Source organism: Eptesicus fuscus, chromosome 16 (genome assembly GCF_027574615.1).
Source record: "Eptesicus fuscus isolate TK198812 chromosome 16, DD_ASM_mEF_20220401, whole genome shotgun sequence".
Classification (NCBI taxonomy): Eukaryota; Metazoa; Chordata; class Mammalia; order Chiroptera; family Vespertilionidae; genus Eptesicus; species Eptesicus fuscus.
Window position 1 is genome coordinate 11,062,945 of NC_072488.1, and position 22,580 is coordinate 11,085,524.

Consider the following 22,580-nt stretch of genomic DNA (forward strand, 5'->3'; position numbering starts at 1 on the left):
GTGAGCCTGGGGAAGCCTATCTGAGAAGGCGACATTTGATTTGAGACCTGAATGATAAGAAGGAGCAAGCCTGGGGGAAGGGCATTCCAAAATAAGGACTTAGCAAGTGCAAAGGGCCCGAGCAGGGAACAAGCATAGCATGTTAAGGAACAAAATTAAAAGTGCCAGTGTAGCTGGAGTATCCTGCAGGGGAAAGAGTGACCCACGGTTGTCAGGAATCAGATCGTGTAGGACCCTGTAGGCCATTAAAAAAAGTCCAGTTTCTAAAGTCCACTGCAAAGCCATGGGAGGGTTTTAAGCCGGGGACTCATGTACTCTTATCTTAACACATTTTAAATATAATTTCTTTGCTATGAAATATCTCTTTGGCTATGGTGTGGAGAATGTACCATGAGGTGCAGGAGGGGAGGTGGAAGAAAAGGTCGAAACTGAGAGACCAGTTAGGTTCTTGCAGCTTCCTGGGCCAGATTTGGTGGGGGAGGGGATGTAGCAGTGAAAATGGTGACAATAGCAAGCTATGCAGAAGTGAGGACTTGTTGGTGGGGTAATACTTAGCATAACGCCTTGTTCCTTGTAGGTCTTCAGCAAATAGTCATTAAATAAATGAATGAATAAAAGCCCCCTTCCTTTCTGAAGTGCCAGGATTATAACCCTCACTTCACTGATGACATGAAGAATACTGTCAACGATCATTGCAAAGCCGAATTTCATTTTGTAGTTGGTAACAGGGGTTTTGTGAGTTGAATTCTAGCTCTCTTTTTAAAATATTGTATTTGCTATCCTCCCCCTTTTTCAGATAGAATGCTTTTCCGTTTCCAAAGCAAACTGAGTGGGGGTGAGCTATTTCCCTGGGAGGTAAGGAGTAGGTTGGTCTCTGGGGCTCTGGTTGCTGGGAGAGGCTGGGAGGGATGAGTGATTTTTCCCTGCTGCACTGAGGGCAAAAAATCGATGTATGCCTTTCCGTCATTTTCACCAAACCGCTTCATTATCCTTTCCACTGCATCCCATCCTACTAGGACAAAATGCAATCGAAATATGGATTTAATTTGACAAGGGGAAAGGGCCACAAACACTAAGTTGTCAGAACTGTGACATCCGACAGCCCTGATCTCTGCAAGAACAAAGATGAGTCAGGCTGCTCTTGCAGATCAAAGGGAGCTGCCACACTGCACCCCTGACCGGCTTGTTCATGGAAGAGAATGTCTGAAACACACGTCACTCCTCAAATGCTAGCCAAACCTCTGGAATTCTCTGGTTCTCCATTGTTTTAACCTTAAGTTTCAAAAGTTGCATACACAATCATAAAAGCAGAAAACCTGTTATCCTTTGCAGAGGGGACGCTGAAATTCTTGCGCCAGTCAAAAGGATCCCGAGGTCAGCTTTCACTTCCTTTAGCTCCCAGGACCCAGGAGGGCCAGAGCCCTGCGGGAGCACGAAGCGCTTCCTGCTGAGCTCCTTCCAGCCCCGCACCCCGCAGTGCTGTGGGCCTATTGTCCTTTCTGAATACACTGTGTTTTCCAGGTGACATCCCAGGAGAGCTCTCTCACCTCTTTATCACTTTTCTGCAAACCCATTTCCTCTCTCTCTCTCTCTCTCTCTCTCTCTCTAATATGTATTTTAACCAACCAAATACAAAGCCAGCCCAACTGCAGAACTGAAGTGGGTTGTTTGTATGTTTAAGTATTATTTTATGTTCTCCAGTCTTATGTTCTTCATTTAAAATGTAGAGAAGTAAAATATATTATCATACTACTCAAAAATAAAAGTATTTGTGTGTGTGTGTGTGTGTGTGTGTGTGTTTGATCACAATTTCCCATCTTGTGGGCCTCTGGCCCCCGGAAGAGAGAGAGAGAGAGAGGGAGAAAGAGGTGGGTGTTAGGTCTGATCAAATAATTGAATTGACACCCCCTCCCCTGGTAACTGACCTTTAGACCACTTCACAACAGACATTCCCTTTGCTTAGCACTGGCGAGGACCACATTCCACTTGCTAAGACCATTATCTTTTCCCTCAGGACCCGCCCAGAGAATTCTCCACCCAGAAAAAAAAAAAAAAAACCCACCTGGAGTCTTTAAAATCTCTAACTCCCCCTCCCTGGGTGCGAGCCAGAATTCATAATTCTTTATCCCTTTTGGCCTCGTGCATTCCTCCTTCGGCGACCCTAACAGTGGGGAGGAAGGAAGGAAGGGAACATGTGCTTGAATTTCCTCCTGGGAGAACAGCTTAATTGCTTCATCAGACTTTATACCTATTTTTAAATAAAGTTGGTCTTTAATCAGCTATATTCCAGGGTTGGCACTAGCTCAGGAAAGGGGAGGTCACAGACTAGACCTCAAATATGACCATTTGATACAATTTTTGAAAAGTGACTGTTTGAGCCCTAGCTGGGTAGCTCAGCTGGTTAGAGTGTTGTCCTGATAACAAGGTAGTAGGTTCGATCTCCAGTCAGGGTACATACAAGACTAAAAAAATTAAAAAAGATTCAACCAATGAATGCAGGGATAAGTGGAACAACAAATCAATATTTCTCTCTCTCTCTTTCTCCCTTCTTCAGTCTCTAAAATCCATCAATCAAAAAAAAACTAAATAAAATGTCAGTTTGTGTGAATACGTGGGATGTGGGACTCTGGAAACTGTTCACCTTCTCTTCTGTGGAGACCAAATGCCTGGCTATGTGAGGATGCACGAGTTCAAAGGCCAGACATATGCACAGTGAGCAGTAGGTGATGAGACGCTGGGTTTTCACTTTCCGCCTTCAGAAAGAAGCTCTCCTGACGATTTGATTGGTAAGCCCCTAGAGGAGGGGCAGTTCACATCCTTTCTTCCTCCTCTTGTGCTTTTCTAAATTTGCGTCAGCACACAGAGAGGAATATCAAATCGGGGAGGGTTCCTGCTTCAAATAGAATGTCTCCCCAGACTCCCCTCCCTTTCTTTCTCCCTTCCTTAGTAATCCAATCAGAAGCCATGAAGCACAGCCCTGCATTGCAGGGGCCTGGCAGAGGTCAGTGCCCATGTGAGGAGGCCAACTGAGCAGGGTGGCAGCCCTGTGTGGGTCAAGAAATTGGCCATTGACTAGGGCACTGGGCAAACAAGCTACTACATTGAAGTTAATGGGAACCAGGTTTCTCAACTGTCAGAGAAAGGAGCTGTAAATATGAAAACAGGAACACTGGAATAAACCCTGATATTGGGTTGGAACTGGAGGGAGCAGTGTGAACTCATGGTTAGGTAGGTAGAGGTAAAGTAAACATAATTATATAGCGTGTGTGAGTGAGCAAGTATGTGTATCCTATGTATATTCATTCCGAGCTCTGTCCACTGAGGGAGCCTGGGAGGAGAGCCAGTCTTTAGCAATAAACACACCATTCACCACTAAAGGGACTCCTTGGATGAATCTGTAACATCTTTTTTGTGCCATAAAGTAAAGAAGTGCTCAGAGAATAATGAAAACGTTTCAGAAGGACACAGAAGCCAGCTTGAAGGCACAGCCACTAACCAAATCTGGCATAATTTGAACATCAAATAATAATAATAATAATAAAAAATAATAAATTATAACCCATTGAATAAAATAGGAATGCATGAGTCCACATTGATATAAACAAACAAGGAGAAGAGAAAGCAGTTTCTCACAAGTTAATGTCAATAAACGTAGAAAAAACAATAAAATTAAAAGCCACCATTTAGCAACCATATAGTAATAATTAATTCAAGCCCTCGCTGGTTTGGCTTAGTGGATACGCAGGCATCCTCAAACTACGGCCCGCGGGCCACATGCGGGTGTTTTTGCCGTTTTGCTTTTTTACTTCAACATAAGATATGTGCAGTGTGCATAGGAATTTGTTCATAGTCCGGCCCTCCAACGGTCTGAGGGACAGTGAAGCGGCCCCCTGTTTAAAAAGTTTGAGGACCCCTGGGATAGAGCGTTGGCCTGCAGACCAGAGGGTCCCGGGTTCGATTCCGGTCAGGGGAAAGTACCTCGGTTGCAGGCTCCTCCCCATCTGGGGTCCTGGTTGGGGTCGTGCAAGGGGCAATCGATGTGTTTTCCTCAGATCAATATTCCTCTCTGTCTTTCCCTCTCTCTTCCACTCTCTCTAAAAATCAATGGAAAAATACCCTTGGGATAAATAATAATAATAATAAATTCAAGCAGGAAACATCCATGAGTATTCAAACGAGTGGATGAAATTTAGAGGAGGAGTGGAATAGTCACATAGTTTCACAGTATCTCCTTGCCAAATAGAGCCTGACAGGCACCCCCTTAATAAATAATCAAAGCTAACATGATCAGTCACAGCACAAAGCAATGTCATCGTGTTCCACCTGACGGGATACAGTGAGAAGACCGCCGTGCCGTGCATCACCTGAATCCAACCAGGAGGAGACCTGAACCGAGGCACAGCCCACACATTAACTGGCCTTTAATATGAATGAATGTGAAGGGCACAAAAGTCAAGAGTGGACGGAGGAAGACTTCCAGATGGGAGACTAAAGAGACCTGACAACTAAGTGCAACCGATGATCCTGGATTGGATCCTTTTGTGGTAAAGGTCATTCTTGGGACAGTTGGCAAAACTTGAACAGGATTTCCGTGCATGTGGGAGTTCTTAGTATGAATATTGCAACTGTTCTGTGAGTTTGAAATTATTTCAAAAATAAAAATAGCCCAGCCGACATGGCTCAGTGGTTGAGTGTCGATCTAGGAACCAGGAGGTCATGGTTCAATTCCTAGTCAGGGCACAAACCCGGATTGAGGCCTTGATCTCAAGTAGGAAGCATGCAGGAGGCAGCCGATCGATGATTCTCTCTCATCACTGATGTTTCTATCGCTCTCTCTCTCCCTTCCTCTCTGAAATCAATTAAAAAAATATTATAAAATAAAAAGAGACCCACAACAAAAAATATAAACAGTGTGTCTGGCTAGTAAGTCCTTGTTCCTGCCGAAACCGGTTTGGCTCAGTGGATAGAGGGTCGGCCTGCGGACTCAAGGGTCCCGGGTTCGATTCCGGTCAAGGCATGTACCTTGGTTGCGGGCACAACCCCAGTAGGGGGTGTGCAGGAGGCAGCTGATCGATGTTTCTCTCTCATCGATGTTTCTAACTCTCTATCCCTCTCTCTTCCTCTCTGTAAAAAATCAATAAAATATATTTTTAAAAAAAGAAAAAAAAAAAAAAAAAAGTCCTTGTTCCTTCCGGGCCCGTCTCCCCTGATCACCATTTGTGTGCCTTTGGAGATCACTTTCCTTTCTGGGTCTTCTTTTCCTTATTGCAACCGGGAGCTTTGGGTGTGAATAACTAATCACTTTGGTGTTTTAATCCAAACAAGTCAGCACCCTGCCCCCTCCCTCCATCCAGTTGCGAAGAAGAAACATGTGGTTGAGCACAGGGGCTCCAGGGGCTCCGTGCCCTCAGTGGCTTTGTGCCCTCTGCCTCTACCATCCTTGAGCACAGCCATGGTGTCTACACAGGCAGGTGGCCCTGCTGCTGGCGCTCGTGGAAGGGCAGGCCCACTGTGAGCGTGACTCAGAACCACAAATGGCTAGAACCGAGACGCTCAGACTTGAAGGAGCGGTTCCTTGGAATCAGTGCAGGTGCTCGTTTCAAATGCAGGTTCCTGGCACATCCCCCTGCCACTGGCTAAAAGGGGTCTGTCTGGCACCATTATAAGTGCATAAGTGGATAGACCCAGCCTGGCACAGAACCACAAATCCATCAGGAAGTTAGGTCTCCTGGTGTCTCTACTCCAGCGACCTTTCACACGCTGTGATTATTGCCTCAGGGTTGCAATATGGTTGCTGCTCCTTGAACAAACCTGACCCAATCTTGTCCACAAAGTTTGCATTTGTTTTTCCTCTCCTGGAGTCCACTTCCTGACCTCCTGCAGGAATTTGCTCAGATGTCACCTTCTTAGTATGGACCTTAAAACTACAATCTCCCCCTCACCTTAGTACCTGGAACTCCCTATCTCCCTTCTCTGCTTTATTTTTCTTGACTGCACTTATCACCATTATGTGTATACTGTATTTGTGCAATATGTTTTTCTTTCTCTCCACCCTAGAATGCAAGCACTGTGTGGATAAGGCTATGTGTCGTTCTCTTCACTGCTGCATCTCCAGCACTTAGAACAATACTTGGGCCAAAATCGGTTTGGCTCAGTGGATAGAGCGTCGGCCTGCGGACTCAAGGGTCCCAGGTTCGATTCCGGTCAAGGGCATGTACCTTGGTTGCGGGCACATCCCCAGTGGGGGGGGAGGGTGCAGGAGGCAGCTGGTCGATGTTTCTCTCTCATCGATGTTTCTAACTCTCTATCCCTCTCTCTTCCTCTCTGTAAAAAATCAATAAAATATATTTTAAAACAATACTTGGAGTGTATGGGTAGCAGATGCTAATTTTTTGTTCAATGAAAGAATATACTTCCAAAAGCTGCATTTGAGTTCTATGCAGGAAGAAGAAAGGGGAAGAGGAGAGATGGGAGATATCTAAATCAGGAAAGCAAAATAATTTCCCAGAAATCCCTAGCAACTTTCACTTACATCTCCTAGGCCAAAACCATGTCACATGACCACCCCCTGCTGCAAGGGAGTCTGGAAAGAGTATTTCTAATTGTGCGCACTGCCCTCCTTAAACAAAATTATTCGTAAATAAGGCAGAGGGAAGAATGGATATTGGAAAGACAACCTATATAATGTCCACCACATGGATCTATCCTGGACCTAATGAAGTGGAATCTCTGAGGGTGATAATTTTGATGCAGGTGAACTGTTGTAAGAAAAATGAACAGAATAATAGAATGAGCCATCCTGGGTGATGGACACACTGGTCATAGACCTCTGTTTGGTTAACTGTTAGAGCATACTCCACCCTCCCTGTTATCCTCATCATCTTTTTTTGGAGAAATGCCTTTATTTGCACCCCTGCCCACATATACAGGGTTACAGCAGTAGGACCCTTGGAGGTATTATTCATATATCATGTTCCCACCCACCTGACCCAAAACACTGAATCAGAATCACATTACCACGAACTTGGCAGTGGGACTGAGACGCTAAGTCTCTCCGGATGACTGGATCGTGTAAACAGAGAGCTGCTGGCAGACATATCTTCTACATCGTGACCTGGAGCAGCTGAGGAAAGAGCAGGAACCCCACACAGAAAGAAATGTGGGGAGAGAGAGAGGGTCTTTGTGGTGTCCGAGTCCCTGGTAGTGGGCCATTCCCGAGGCCTGGTTCTGTTCTCACCCTTGGCGTCCACTGCACACTTCTGTGTTCTCATTTTACTCAGGCCAGCTTAAGCGAATCGTTAGTCTTGGCTAAGAGTGCTCTCTCTCTCACACACACACACCCCACCCCTAGGCAATGAAAACAGAAGGAAGTAACTCTGGAGATCAGGTGCCCAGTCTTGGAGGAAGAAGTGAAACATGGCAGTTTCTTTATCAACAGTCAACAAAGGACTGGGCCGAGGGAGAGTTCTTCCGGCTGCTTCGTGGAGCTCTAGAAAACCACCCTCGTCAGCCACACGGGTGAGCCCACTGCTAACGGGAGGAATAAGCGCTTCTAGAATAGGACTGGAGGTGAAGGGTCTGCAGATTTGGCTTTACTTCCAACCCCTCTGCCCATGGCTTCCGCTGCTTGTAAAACATGCAGGGTGCCTGTCAGTTCTCCTGAGGTACAGATGGCGTAGACAGGTCGTGTGGCACAGAAGGAAAAAATATGGGTCCTAGAGTCTCCAAGTCCAGCGTCATTAATACCCCGTTTTATTGCGCTCCACTTTATGGTGCTTCCTAGGTGTTGCGTTGTTTTTGCAAATTAAAGGCAAGACCCTCCACGACAAAAAAAGATTATAACTCTCTTTATTATAGTAGTCTGGAACTGAACCCATAGTCTCTCTGAAGGATGCCTATAGCCAGTTGCCCCAAATGTCACCTATAAGCCAGTGGCAATCATTCCCACCTGGGAGGATACAATGAGCCTACATGTGTAAAGCACCGAACACAACACCTGGCGAGTCCCTCTCAAAAAATCAGAGCCGCCCCAAGCCCGGAACCCTGTCGCAGGCAGGGCTGGAGCCCGGTGTGAGGCAGGGAGCCTCTCCAGGAAAACTGGCATCGCCAAAACAATGCTTCCCGGCGTCCGTCCGACCAACCCCGTCCTCTCCCGGAAGCCAGGGGCTCCGGGTTTGTTTTCTTAGCAGCGACTACTTTTCGTTTCCTATAAGACCTCCCTGCGATAGGGAGCCAATCGCTAGAACCCAAAAGGGAGGGAAAGAGGCCCGGGGAAGAGGCGACAAGGGAAAGGTAGTCTTTACTTTAACCTGACACCCACCATGTGCCAGGCCCATCTACGTGCTTTGCCGTCCGCACATCATTGGCTGTTTCAGCTGGTCTTGGCTGATACATGGAGGCGCAGTCGGGGCAGAGCGGTCAAATGCTATGGACAGCTTATCTGGACGGCATCTAGGCAGTTCTGAAGTCTGCTAACAGTTCAGAATTAACAGGGTGGGGATGCTACGAGAACATGAGCAGCTGCCGCCATGGCTCTGGCACAGGCTTCAGCCTAGAGCCTGGGACCTGCCTCCCGGCCATCCTAGGCAGCCGGGTCCCCTTTTTATTAAGCAGCCAGTCCCCTTTTATTAACTGCAGCTGGGCTCCCTGTGCCATTGAACCCACATTAGGAAAACAAGGGAGAGAAAGATGGGAGGAAATAAAAACGGGAGTAAAAGTAGGAAGAAGCAAAGGGAAGAGAAGGCAGGCAACCAACGCTGTAACGATACTCATTCCTTTATTATTGACTGTTAATTTGAACAGGGCTGGGGCCTGCGGGCTGCTGGCAGCACCAGGGTGCAGGTGCATTTCTTGTCATCTAAGCCAAGGAGACAGAGGGCAATGTTTTATATATATATATTTATATATTACATATGTAATATACGGGCCACTGCATTAGCTGTTGTCCTAAATAAAGACCATAGCGACAGACACGGAAATTTGGTCCTAATCAGGGCCCTTACTTTGTCAACCAAATGTCTGATACATCAAAAGAGGAGAGAGAGAGAGAGAGAAGAGAGAGAGAGAGAGAGAAACAGAGAGGCTGAGATCCAACCACCCCAGTGGCCCTGTTCCCAGCATATCTTACACTGAGTGTAGAGTATCCCCGGTGGAGTTAAACACACACAAACACGCACATACATACGCACATACACAAAACTGCCGGCAGGAGCTCCTCCTCTGACCATACCTTGGGCCCAGCCCTCAGACCAGGGGCGGTGAACTTGGGTGGATTGTGCTATAAGACTGTGAGGGTCAAGTGACCAGACAATGCAGAGTCAATGTGTCCAAGTGGCGAATGGGGTGATACGTGCTGCTTCATCCACAAACGAGAAGGAGGTCGCTGGGAGAGGCTGCCCAATGCAGACCCAGAGGACATCTGTGCCCCGGCCACCTGGGGGATTTCTACATACAACTCCTGTCCCAGCCTCAGCCGAATCAAGTATCTGAATTCTGAGTCTCAAATAATCTCTTGGGCTCTGATGAAAAAAATGTTATATCCTTGACGGACAGGAGCAAATGGCAATTGAGTTGCCCAACCATCTAGTCCAGAAATGGCAGCATATTTTTTTTTTAAAAAAACCATAACTTGGTCCTCAGAGCAGAACTTGAAAAGTGTAAAAAGGGTTAATTTCCTGATGGAAAGAGAATAACCAGGCAATCAGCCCCACCGTCACCTCCCACACACTAAATTTCAGGCAAATCAGTCAATTTTATGCTTTTATATAATGACTAACTTCCTCATATCCTAGGAATTGTAGACTCCCACTAGTAGGGCATTTTAAAATCCTAAACCATTGGTTTTCTCTCATGATTACCTCTTCAAACCTCCACCAACACGCATACTTTAAAAAGTCAATGAAAATTAATCTCTTTTCTCTTTTTTGGTAGAAATTTACTTATCACTTGAGATACCTGGAGACATCTTGGGATGTCACAAAGGAAGGTGGAGAGCACTTCCATAGGGACCAATTTCCACAATGCCGAAGACGGGGTTAGTTTTCAACAAAATAGAGCCCAACACACGTGACTCAGAAGCAGGGGGAATAGGCCAAGCTGGCGGGTCGTGCCCAGGTCTCCGTCTCCTGTGCTAAATGAAGGGGGAAGCAACAGGTGCAGATACCTTCGCTTAGCCGGGGGGGATAATGACATCGCTCCCTCCACTATGAACTGGGATCCAGGCAGCTACAGGGAAGACATTCGAAGCAGGAAGGAGCAGCATCTCAAAAACAGGGAGCTGGCCTGACCACTGGTTGACCAAAGTCACTTCTTGGAGGGGCACAGACACAAAGGACAGGGGAGGAGAGGAGGGACTTCCCTTGGTGACTGTCCGCAGTGTCTCCATTCCTGTTCCACTTCCTGCAGGTCCGAGGGGGCAGCGACGGGTTGGTTCACAATTCCTACCCGAGCCTTGGGAAGGTGCACAGGAAGCAGTTCGGGAAGCCACGGATTCTTGGCAAGCTGAAGGGCACGGGCTGGGAGGGTGAGGTCTTTCAAGTCTTTGAGGAGCCCAAGAAGCTGAACAAGGTTTTCTGAGGCCCAGAAGGTGCTGGGAGCACTGTCAGGACCCCTCCTGTCCTCAGGGGACACCCAGCATTTTTCTAGTCCCGGAACGTGCTTAGGAGCTGCTCGCCATCAGCACAGGAGGAGATGGAGATTGTGGAGACAGGTAGAAAAAGTCCTCTCTTCTCAGGCACTGGCCACCTTCCCTTCTGGGGAGAACTGACAGAGAGGAGCTTGAGGTCTGGCTGGGGGGGAGGGGGTCTATAGTCAGCAGAAAAGGGGGCTATGCAGTGACCACGGCAGGCTCAGGCGAGGGCCTCTCCCCCACACTAACTGAGCTCCACGAATAAATAACATTAATTAAATAAAGGAGGCTGAGAAGAGCAGGCAGAGGCACGGTCTGCCAGAGTCTCACCCCCTCACACATACAAACACGTGCGCGCGTGCACACACACACACACACACACACACACACCAAGCGGCAGATGAGATGATCCAGGGTTGGCGATCCCATCCCAGGAGCCTGTCAGATGGGCAGCCGAACTGAAGGCTGTCACTCATGGTCTAGCACTGTCGCAGGGCGCAGAGCAGCGGAGGCCAGTGAGGCATGTGCGGCGGAGGGTGGAGGCCGCTGAGGACTCTGGCACCTGCAGGGGGCGGGGACAAGTGGGTGAAAGGGGAGGTTGGGAAAGTGCAGAAGAGAGGACAGTGAGGACCGTCCATTCTCTCACCTATTGCTGTAGAAACTCCTCCCCCACAACCCCAGTCATCACCCCCCTTCACACCCTCCGGTAGCCCGGTAGCCCGGGCAGTCTCCCTGCCTCCGGTCCCAAGGCCACTGCCCACTCTGGTCATGGTGGTACTGACCAGGATCTGGATTTTCGAACTTTCGACGTGGAGGGTCTTTCCAGAAAGCTGTCCAACCGCATGAGCCTCTCCATGTGTAGTGCACGGGGATCTTGGTCTTGGTCATGAGAGAATTCCATCTCGAAGACAGTTGGAGGGGACACATCCAACTCCAGAAACATTATGTTTTCAGCCTGTGGTAGGAACATCATACCAGACATAAGCAGCAGCCCAATGACCGGACCTTCTGGGCACTCAGTAAACACAGGGTGTAGCAAGGGTGCTGAGGGAGGTGGAGGAAGCAGAGGCTGTGAGCATCACCTCCCCTGGGCTCTCTCTCCCCCCTTCCCCTTCTATTTCCAGCTTCTTACCCTGTACCTGGGGTGGGACCCCATTGCCATGGCAACCCGAGCATACTGGCTGATAGGCCTCTTGTAGCCCACTGCAGACGTTGGCCGCTTCTTCATTTGGCTGTTATTGCTGTAGGGGAGAGGCTATATTAGAATATGATATTCTGAGGAAGTAAGTATCATTCAGGGAGACAGGAGGCCCTGCAGACTGCAGGTTCTGGAATTTTCTTCTCTTTTCTCTAATGCAACCTCACAACTGGTGAGGGACAGAAGGAGGGGAAGGTAGGGTCTAGGTAGAGAGGGGTAAAGTGAGGGATGTGGGGGGGGGGGGAATAGGAGACATCTGTCATAATGTCAACAATAAAAATAAAATATAATTTTTAAAAAGTGATACTGAGTCAACTGGATTATGCACAGGCAAAAATAATGAAGTTGGACCCTTACCTTGCACCAAATATAAAAATTAATCCCAAATGGATCATAGACTTAAATGTAAAATCTAATCTATAAAACTTTTCAAATAAAACATAGTAGTAAATCTTTATGATCTTAAGTTATGCAATAGTTTCTTACCTATGACATCAAAAGCTCAAGTAACTAATGAAAAAAAAAATAGGTAAGTAGGACTTTATGAACACTACAAACTTTTTGCTTTAAAGGACAGTATAAAGAAAGTGAAAAGACAATCTACAAAATGGGGAGAAATATCTGCAAATCATATATTTGATAAGGAACTTGTATCCAGAATCTATAGATAACTTTTATAAATCAACCACAAAAAAGACACACAACCCAGTTTAAAAATGGACAAAGAAGCTGAATAGCCATTTCTCCAAAGAAGATATACAAATGGCAAATGAGCACATGAAAAGATGTTCCACATTATTAATTACAGCCAAACCTCGTTTCTCAAATGTCTCCCATCTCCAACAATTTGGTTCTCAACTGTTCACAAAAAAAAAAAATGTCTCGGTTGTCGACCAAAACTTCAGTTTTCAACCTGACAGCCCTTTCGTGCAGAACTGAATCAGTGACCTCTTGGTTCATGGGTTAACATTCAACCACTGAGCCACACTGGCTGGGCATATTTTAAGATTTTAATATAGCAATATATATGCATATATATTTTTATGTATATATTCTCTTGTTGATAGTTACCTAGGTTGATTTCCACCCCCCACCCCCACCCCCACACACCATTAAATACATTAAATACAATGCTGCTGTGAACATTTCTGTACAGGTATCTTCAAGTACATATTCAACAGATTCCTTGGGGTAAAGACCCAGGAATGGAATGGTTGATGGTTGCATTGTAGGGTATGTGCATCTCAACTTTACTAGATATTGCCAAGTTGCTTTTCGAAGTGGTTATTCCTATGAAAATTTCCATTGCTAACTCACGGTATGTCAGACTTTTTACTTTCAGCAATTTGATGAGTGTGATGTATTACTTTATTATTAGAAACAAACAGAAAAAGATAGAAAAGAATACAAGGAAGTTATTTTAATTAAAAAAAAACCACACAAAAAACCCCACACAGGTTTTGGAGGAAGACGGACCGGGGTTTGAATGCTGGCTCTGAGAGCTTGGAGACCTCGGGAAGTGGCTTCCTCTCTCTGAGCCTCAGCTACGGCCGCCTGTCCTCCAGCAAAGCTGAGACGAACCAAGACAAACACCGAGCCCCGGACCCCGCAAGGACGCTGCACATGGCCCCGCGATGATGATTTATCCTCAAGGCCACTTGCTAATTTCAAGCAGGGACACAAATGAGCAATGAAAGAAGCCAAAGGGCAGACAAGCTAGGAGACAGAAGAGGGGACGAAACAGGCAAGAAATTCACAGGTAGGACGCTCTGTCCTTGAATAGAGCAAGGCAGGCAGGAGCCCACGAACAATGCCTGCCGTCCGCAGCGGGAGTAATAACATCCTTGTGGTTCATTTTATGAAAGGTAAAAGCAGAGTGCTGGGCCTCACCTGGGGCCCCCGCTGACTCCTCTGTACAGAGGAAGGCAAGAACGGATGGGGCTGCAGAAGCCCCACCTCTCAGGCTCTGCTGCGCTGGAGCCCCGGAGGCTGTGAGAGGGCAGCATCGGTGACAGCTCGGAGGGCGGTGGGGGAATCAGTAAAATAATAGCTTATCATTTATAAGGGGAGCCTACATATCCCATTTGAATTGGACACCAGCCTCCTGAGGTGTAGACAGGGCAGACACCAGGCTGTCTTTGGTGTCCGAGGTCATCCAATTAGGAAGAGACAGGAACCGAACCTTCCCGGATATTCCACGATGCTGTACTGTCTCAGGAGTACACGTGGGCCGGCCTGGGGCTGAAGCGCGCCTTGAAGGCTGCAGGCTCTGGGAACAGGACAGGAGGACACGGCTGGGCTGGGCGAGCAGAGGAGTGGATCAGTGTGAACTGGCAGCCTGACCCCACAAAGATGCCAGGGCTATTCTGGGTGGCATGCGGGAAGAAGGGGCTGGGGGAGGGGCGTCTGTAATTGGGACACCAAACTCCCCATCTACTCCCTCTTCAGCCCCAGGCCTACTTTCCGTGATCGACCCTCCGCAGCAGGCCAAAGAGCTAAAGTTACAATAGAACTTTGTGAACTGTAAGCCACGTGCTACAGGCACTGCCCAATATCCAACCCTTAGAAGATAATTTTGTATAAACAATTAAAAATAAAGTCTATTATTGTGAGAAATAAAAAATAAAAGGTCATACTTGAAAAAGTTATTGCTAGAGCTGGTTGAAAAATTGTTGGTGATTAAGGAAGGCACCTGAAGATGTTGTGTATCAACCAGTAACCACATAGAGATAATGGTGAAAAAATAAAAGATAGACTTCCAAAATAAGTTGACATGGGCATGTTGCAAGAGTTTTCTGACAGCCCTAGCAGGTTTGGCTCAGTGGATAGAGCATCAGCCAGCAGACTGAAAGTCTGGGTTTAATTCTGGTCAAGGGCACATGCCAGGTTGAGGGCTTGATCCCCAGTAGGGGGCGTGCAGGAGGCAGCTGATTATGGATATTTCTATCTCTCTATCCCTCTCCCTAAAATCAATAAAAACAGGGTGTGTTTTTTATTAAATAAAATATATCCCTTCTCAGTTACAGATTATAGAAGACTAAAGAAGCATGACAAATGCAATGCACCATCTCAGGTGTGTGGATTGGGGGAGGGGAGGAAACTGCCATAAAGGACATTATTGTGGTACTGGCTAAAAGTGAAGATTGCTTATATAATAGTATTGTGTTGATATGAAATTTCCTAAGTTTGAACATTGTATTGTGGTTATGTAAGACAATGTCCTCATTTTTAGGAAATACAGGTGATGGGCCAGGACATCTGCAACTTAATCTCAAATGGTTGGTGTGGCGGGGTGGAGGAGTTATTAATAAAACAAGAGGTGGCAAAATATTAATTGGTGAATTTTCATGAGGGTATATGGGAATTCTTTGTATTATTCTTGCAATTCTTATTTTTCAAAATAAAAAGTTTAAAAAACACATCCCTTCTCAGATTTCATCCCATATCTAGCCAACACAAAGAAATTCCTCCATCTGCAAACTTTAAACTGAAGTTTTCTAAGCACAAGATAAGCCTAGAGCAGAAGCTTCACTAGCATTTCCTTCCAGCAGAGGGCGCTGGAGTAGTAGTTTTTGAGCTTGGCTTCCTTGTTGGAAGCCTCACCTGGAAGCTTTGGGGGAAAAAAATTTGTCCTGGGATCCACCCAAGATCCTTTAAATCAGACTCTTTGTAGCCCAGCTTACAGGCGATTCTAGCTTCGGCCAGGGTGGAGAATGTCTGCATTAGATGCCGTACTACTGTGGGTCTCTACCTGGGTCGGAAAGGTAGATTTTAAGTCCAAAAATGACACCTTTGAAAAGTCTTCTACTCATGAACTTGCCACTTACAAACCTGTGTGGTGTCACCTTGGGTAGGATCAGCCTTCCAGAAAGTAGTCAGATGAAGCACCATCTGATGCTCCCGTGAGACGCTACAGACCTATACAGCGAGCTTCCCAACCAGCTCAGGGGGGACTCCTGCCCTATCTTGGCATTAATATTTGTGGACGCAGAGAGCAAAGACTCTCTGGGCGAGTGCATTGGTATTTGGCCTCCTAAATACCTCTACGTACTTCACTGAGTCTACAGGACTAAAACAAAAACAAGGTGTTAGCAGGATTGGTTTCTTCTAGAAGCTCCAGGGCAGAGTCTGTTCCTTGCCAATGCCAACCTCTAGAGCAGTGGTTCTCAACCTTTCTAATGCCGCGACCCTTTAATACAGTTCCTCATGTTGTGGTGACCCCCAACCATAAAATTATTTTCGTTGCTACTTCATAACTGTAATTTTGCTACTGTTATGAATCGTAATGTAAATATCTGTGTTTTCCGATGGTAAATCGTAATGTAAATATCTGTGTTTTCTGAGAACTGCTAGCAGGGTCGCCTAAGACCATCGGAAAACACAGATATTTAGATTACGATTCATTAACAGTAGCAAAATTACAGTCATGAAGTAGCAACGAAAATAATTTTATGGTTGGGGGTCACCACAACATGAGGAACTGTATTAAAGGGTCACGGCATTAGGAAGGTTGAGAACCACTGCTCCAGAGGCTATGGGCATCCCTCGGAAATCGCTGCCTCACAGCTTCGTCACTGTGGTCTCTTGCTGCTGTTGTCACATCTCCTACTTCTGGAGTCTCATCTTCCTCTGCCTTCCTTTTGTAAGGACACTTGTGATTCCATTTAAGGTCCACCTGGACAATACAGGAGAATCTCCTCAAGCCCCTTAATGTAACCATACCTGCAAAGTCTCTTTGCCAGATAAGGTAATCTTCACAGGTTCCAAGAATTAGGACCCTACAGAGCAGAAGCCTCACTAGTATTTCTGTGGAGGCCATTACTCAGCGTTCCACAAGGGTAATTTAAAGATTCTGCATATCCTTTTTTAGTGAATGGTGTAGTGATTTATTTAATGTGAAATTTGTAATAAATTGTATAAACTTGTAATTTGTAGTAATTTGTTTAATGTGTCCATCACTAAGTTTAATATATAAATTGATTAAAAATATATAATAATTTAAAAAATAAACCTTCTATACACACAGATTTTCAATTAAGGGACAGTGGCACTTTCAGCTGAGTGAGGCAGTCACTCAGTTGGGTTTGAATATCCGGTCTTGTTCTTCGTGGCTACCAGCAGAGGGAGCTGCACACCCAGCCAATGGACCCAAACTACCTAAGGGCTAGGATGTGGAAACAGGTGGAAATGCTGAATCACGGATCTGAGTGAAGCTATAAAGACTGGGTCCCACCTCTATCATTTCCTGATCTAGTTACTTCCCTGCATTCCCCACCGGACTTGAATGCTGACTGAGTTGGATTTACCTTCTGTCTGCAGAGTCTCCCATAGTGCCCAACACACAGGAAAGTAAATATTAACTATTGCTGCTGCTCTTGGCACCAGACAAATGAAAATTCATCAGACTGGCCAAATGTTAGCATTCACTGGGATTGCCAAGAGGCTGAGATGCTCTTCCCCCCTCTTCAGGCCTTTCATACAAAATTTTCTGCATCCCTGGCTAAGGAGACACTTTTTTTGGGGGGGAGGGGGGAGGGGGAAGGGAGGTACCCTGCCTTCATGGAGACTCCTACATCATCAGGTCCTGAAAAATCTATCCTCCCTCTGTATCATCCCCTTAGCTCTCCAATCTGTAGAAACCTGTCTCCCACAGGCCCCGGCCATCTCCACCCTGGCCCGAGGCCCGAGGCCCAGACGACTGGGTGAGAAACTCACACTCCGGCTGGCACGAGTGGCTGGAACTTCCACTGCTCCTCCTCACAGTCCAGGAAAAGCCGGTTCATGATTTTGTTCTTCTCCTCAGGGGGGATGAAGTTTTCAATAATTAGGTACCTGGGAGCAGAAAGAAGGTAGAGATGGGAATTGGGGAGAGAGATGCCCCCACAAATATGTGAAGTTGAAGGATCAGAAGTAAGAAGCAAAGAGGCAGAAAGAAGGGACACGGGTGGAGAAACCAACATGTTGGGGAAGGGGAAATAACAGGCCTTGAAAATAACTTCTGATGCAAAGAGTGTCGGTTCAGGGCCAAAGGGGTTCCTTTCGGCCAGCACCCAGCATGCACTTTGGGAGGGGGGGTGTCATCAAATGCAGGCTGAGGAGGGAAGGAGTTGGAAGAAACTCCAGAACCTAGGCCTCTCCCTCATCCCTCCGATACGTTATTCCTAAGACACATGGACTCGTGGGTGACAGGCGGAATGAGGCCTTCAGGAAGGAGAAGATCCTGTCGGGAGAAGCACGGGGCCCACGGGATGGCTATGGACCAGGAATGGGAAGAGGAGGGAGCCTACTTGAGCTTGAGCTCCCGGGTCTGCTCATTCTGCGCCTCCTCCAGGTCCTGCCGCACACGGATGTACTCGTCATGCTGGTCCTGGATCTCCGCCTTCACCGCCTGCAGCTTGGCGTAGAGCTGGGTGGGGACAGGTGCAGCTCAGAGGCCACCCAGGCTCAGGGTCCCAGGCTCAGCACAGGGTGAGGCCAGGGCCAGCTCTCCCTCTTGTGGCTCCACCACGAGTCAGGACAGGTGATTCAAAGGCTGCCCTGTCCCTCCTACATGCTGGCCCGTTACCTGCTCTCTCTCTCTCAGCTGCTGTCAGCAGCACGGAATGTTCAAACTGGAAGGGATTCTGGGGACCTTTTGGTTCAACACCCTCCTTCTTTCTATAGGTGAGGAAACTCAGGCGTAGACTTGCTCAAGGTCACAAAACTAGTTAATAGAAGAGCCAGAATCAGGGCCTAAGTCCAGGGCTTACGCAGAGGAGGGGGGCTAAGCCAGTTTGGAAGGTGAACCACCCCACTCCTACCTCTCCAGGGGTTCTCAGAAGTGGGGGTGTGGAGGGCAGCACTGACCCTGCTGCCCCACTCCTAGCCACTGAGGGTGGGTCCCTGGAAACTGCCACTGTGACTGGTCCACTCCCTGGCCTACTCTGGGGCAGCCACATTGGCAACCCTAAGAGCTCTCCAGGTTCTCCCTAGAATCCAGGCTGAGACGTGCTGCTTCCTACCCTCAACCCTCATCTCATGCACCGGCATTGCCTTTGCAGGGCTCTGGTGATGAGATATTCTCATCCCTTCACACGCCCTTGAGGGCCCTGTGTTTCCTTCTGGGAGCTCCCACAGGCTCACCACTCCCCTGGCCCTGCTCCAGGCCCAGCTATCCAAACTGTGACTCATTGGCGACCCTGTAAAGGGGGAAGTTACCCAGGACCATGAAGACAATCGCCCTGGAGACCAGAAATGACAGTATTCCCACCCATCAGGCCTAGCCTGACCCAGGAGAAACAGCTCTGTTCCACCCCAACACCAACCCCTGCCTTCCCCGCTCCGCACCCCAGCAGCCCAGGCAATGGAACTGGGTTCAGCAGTTCAAGCAAAGTGGGGAGAGGACCTAAAAGACACACCCCTTGGACGGGTGACTGTCTTGGGCAGAGGCTGCCGGGCCCTCACACACCCAGACCCCGTCCTGCTGTGGCATCTCACCTTCTTCTTCTTCTTTTTTTAAAAAAATATATTTTTATTGACTTTAGAGAAGAAGGGAGAGGGAGATAGAAACATCAATGATGAGAGAGAATCATTGACCGGCTGCCTCCTGCACATCCCCTACTGGGGATCGAGCCTGCAACCCAGGCATGTGCCCTGACCGGGAATCGAACCAGGGACCCTTCAGTCTGCAGGCCGACATTCCATCCACTGAGCCAAACCAGCCAGGGCGCATCTCACCTTCTTGAGTTTCTTGGTTTTGACCTCCACCTCCTGTTGCAGGGATGTGTAGGTGCCCCGGAGCTCCATGGTCTCCTCATCGCGGAGCATCATCTCCTGCTGCATCTCCCGCTCGCGGCGTTTCTAGGCCAGTGCAGGGCATAGGGGCTCAGAGCAGCAGCACATACCAGAAAAGGTCAAGGGAGCTCAGGGACAGGCTCACTCTGCCTCCCGTGGGACATGGCTGCCCTATGGCCCCAGCTGCCAGGAGGGAGAAGGGAGAGTAGCATGGCCCACGTCCCTGGCTCCCACCCCAACCTCAGTGGAGCCTCTCCTCTCTGAACCTTCTTCTCGGCTCCTATTGCCATGCCTTTCCTAGGCCCTGCCCCTGTGGGTGGAGACCCAGCCCTAATCACGGGCACATTCCAGAGGTGTCAACCACTTACACAGATGTCCGCATACGGGCTTCCCCGCCGCCTCACCATCTCCCCACGTAGTGTTACAGTTGACTGGTAAGAACAACAAATTGTGGTTCATGATGATTCAGGGCATAGCCATACACGTGGCCAAGGACTCGCACCTTGTGGAAGGCCCAGGAATTCGTGCCAGGGGCTGTGGAGGCTGACGGGGTGGAGAGCCACCACTTCCTCTCACCCACCAGCGAGCAGTGCCCCTGCCAGAGACAGGCCCTGGGCTGGGGGACCCAGGGGAGCCAGGGCAGCTTGTCTGAGGTTCTCAGCTCTGGTCCAGGGATCCTCAGTCCAGGATGGCTTACTGCCCGATGCCCCTCAGACATGACCTCAAGGCCGTGCACCCCCAGGGACCTGAAGCCCCCGCCCTACCTGCTCGGCAATCTCCTGCCTCTTCAGTTCCAGCATCTTTTGCTGCTCGTTTGTGTGATCCATGATGTTCCTGCCCCCGATGAGCAGCTTGCTCTCCATGGCCTGGGGAGACAGACCGGGTTAGAGACAGGCTTTTGAAAGGGGCACAGGACCCCCAGGTTGAGAGGTTCTGCTTCCCTGTTCTCTGTGGTCCTTCCAAGAAGGGACACCAGATGTGTCCCCGTGGGGCCTTCGACGAGAAGGAAGCGTTTTCCTGCAGCTTCTTGGGCCCCAGCACAAGGCTCCCGTTGTTGGCAGGACCATTAGGTGAGAAAAGGAGAGGGGATCCCTCAGGGAACGTAGGGCACCTGATCTGTTCGCTTTGGATCCAGATGGAAGGTGGTTCACAGGCCTGGGAGGGGGTGCAGATGGCCACCTAATCCTGGCACTCAGCACCCAGCTGGTGCTCGGGAGCGGGAGACGGAAGGTAGTCACTGGGCGGCCCAGCTTTTTGGATGACTGTCTCCTGATGCAGGGAGAGGGCTCTCAACGCAGGCAACGGAAGAGCCTGGCTGTAGGCGGACATGGGAAGCAGAAGCAAAGCCAAAGGCAGGAGACTCTGTAACACTAAGGGGCACATGGGGCCCCGGAGGCACAGAGCTTTGGAGATGGCCAGACAGACTGGGCTCTACCACTAACTGCAAAGCCTTGGCCAGGTTACCCGCTTCGGTTCTCACATCTAACGTCAGAACCGACTGTGACCCAGCTTGAGCATCTTGGGACCTTTCCTCTGACTCCCTCCAGTCTGCACGTTTCCTCCTCTGGCCTCCTCAACAGCCAGGACACCTTCCTGGTGCTCTGCCATCACTTCCCAGTATTGGTGCACTTTCCGTCTCTCCTGAGAGCTCCCTCAGGGCAGGAATCATGTCTTATCAGATCTCGGTGTCGGGGCTTAGCACAGTGCGAGGCACCGAGTAAGTGCTCAAGCAATGTTTGGTGAACTGAAAGGAACCTTTGGGGTTGCCCCAGAGGGGGGTTCCAGATCCTTTCTCTGGGCTCTCTCATCCCAGCGTCAACTGACCAATCCACACTCACTGTGGCAGGGCCAAAGGGCAGGGCAGCAGGATCTGGCATCCTGGACACCTGTAGGAGGGACTGGCTGGGTGTGGAGAGGGAGGAGGAGAGAAGGCACGAGGAAGCCACCCAGTGCTGTGGGCCATGGATGACTGCTCCCTCCAGCTCCCGGGGAATGGAGTCTGGAGGGACCACCACGTTCTGGGACGTACTTGGCCACTCCAGCCCTGAGTCCTTGCACTCCCCTTGGCATTTTATTTAACTCCAGTGTTCTTTGGTCTCTGCTAGCTAATAAAAAGATACTAGCTCTCAAACTTGGTTGCATATTAGAACATGGTTACATATGAAAGCTGGGGAGCTTTTAAAATTCCCAGTGCCGGGCCCACCGCGTTATCATGGTCCCTTCCACTCACAGCTGTGAGAACTCCTAGGACAGGTGTTCTAGAGAAGACCCAGCAACAGTAGCTGCCCGGTTGCTTCCTGCCTGATTTAAAGGCTGGGGACTGGTGTGGAGCGTGGGAAGGACAGGACAAGCAACCAAGAGGAAGAAACCCATTATTTTCTTCGTACTGCAGGCCGGGTTTATCGCATCTGATCCCCCTTTAAGCAGTGGGTCTCAAACTTCCATGTATATTAGAATCACCTTTTAAAAAGCCCAGTGCCCAGGCTACACCCCACTGCCAGTCAAACTCGAATGGGGGAGAGAGGGCAGGTGGTGAGGTCCAAGCACTGGTGGTTTTGAAAGGCTCCTGGGTGATTTCATTGTGCAGTCGAATTTGAGAATCACTGCTTTTTGAAGTCTCCTGAATCAGCACTGAAATGTAGAATCTCAGGTCCTACCAGACCTAGTGAATAAAAAACTGCATTGTAACGCGATCCCAGGTGACTTGAAGGGGCATATTATTAGCACCATCATTTTTCCAATGAAAACTCAGAGAGGTTAAGTAATCCGTCCAAGGTCACGTCATGGACATTAAATATAAATGGAGAATCCAGACCCAGGTTGGCCTGGCTCCAAAGCCCATGTTCTTTCTACTGCGGACATTGCGTTGAGAGCTCCAGGAAGCAGAACCGGCTAAAAGAAAAGCAACATGTGTCCAGCAAGAGAAAATCGTATCTGACTAATCTCCAAGGTCATTACCGTCCATGGGGAAGCCAGTGGCCA

General features: G+C 48.5%; 1 protein-coding gene across 3 annotated transcripts in view; it reads right to left on the reverse strand.

Annotated features, from left to right (window-relative positions):
• Positions 1 to 8,594: 8,594 nt before the first annotated feature.
• The window catches only part of KIF3C (kinesin family member 3C), a 29,730-nt gene continuing 15,744 nt past the window's right edge, over positions 8,595 to 22,580 (reverse strand). The window contains exons 2-9 of one of the 3 annotated variants that reach the window (XR_008558555.1): positions 20,363 to 20,464; positions 19,542 to 19,664; positions 18,113 to 18,231; positions 17,541 to 17,657; positions 11,760 to 11,868; positions 11,410 to 11,582; positions 11,018 to 11,189; positions 8,595 to 10,761 (exon numbers count right to left, since the gene is read on the reverse strand). Coding sequence is in view for 2 of the 3 variants with exons in the window: in XM_008162351.3 (XP_008160573.1) it covers positions 11,096 to 11,189; positions 11,410 to 11,582; positions 11,760 to 11,868; positions 17,541 to 17,657; positions 18,113 to 18,231; positions 19,542 to 19,664; positions 20,363 to 20,464 (837 nt within the window). In the remaining variant the exon portion in view is untranslated. Of the gene's footprint in view, positions 11,190 to 11,409; positions 11,583 to 11,759; positions 11,869 to 16,913; positions 16,990 to 17,540; positions 17,658 to 18,112; positions 18,232 to 19,541; positions 19,665 to 20,362; positions 20,465 to 22,580 lie in introns of those variants that run through there. The other 2 variants (XM_008162351.3, XM_054728197.1) reach the window with 2 other exon arrangements.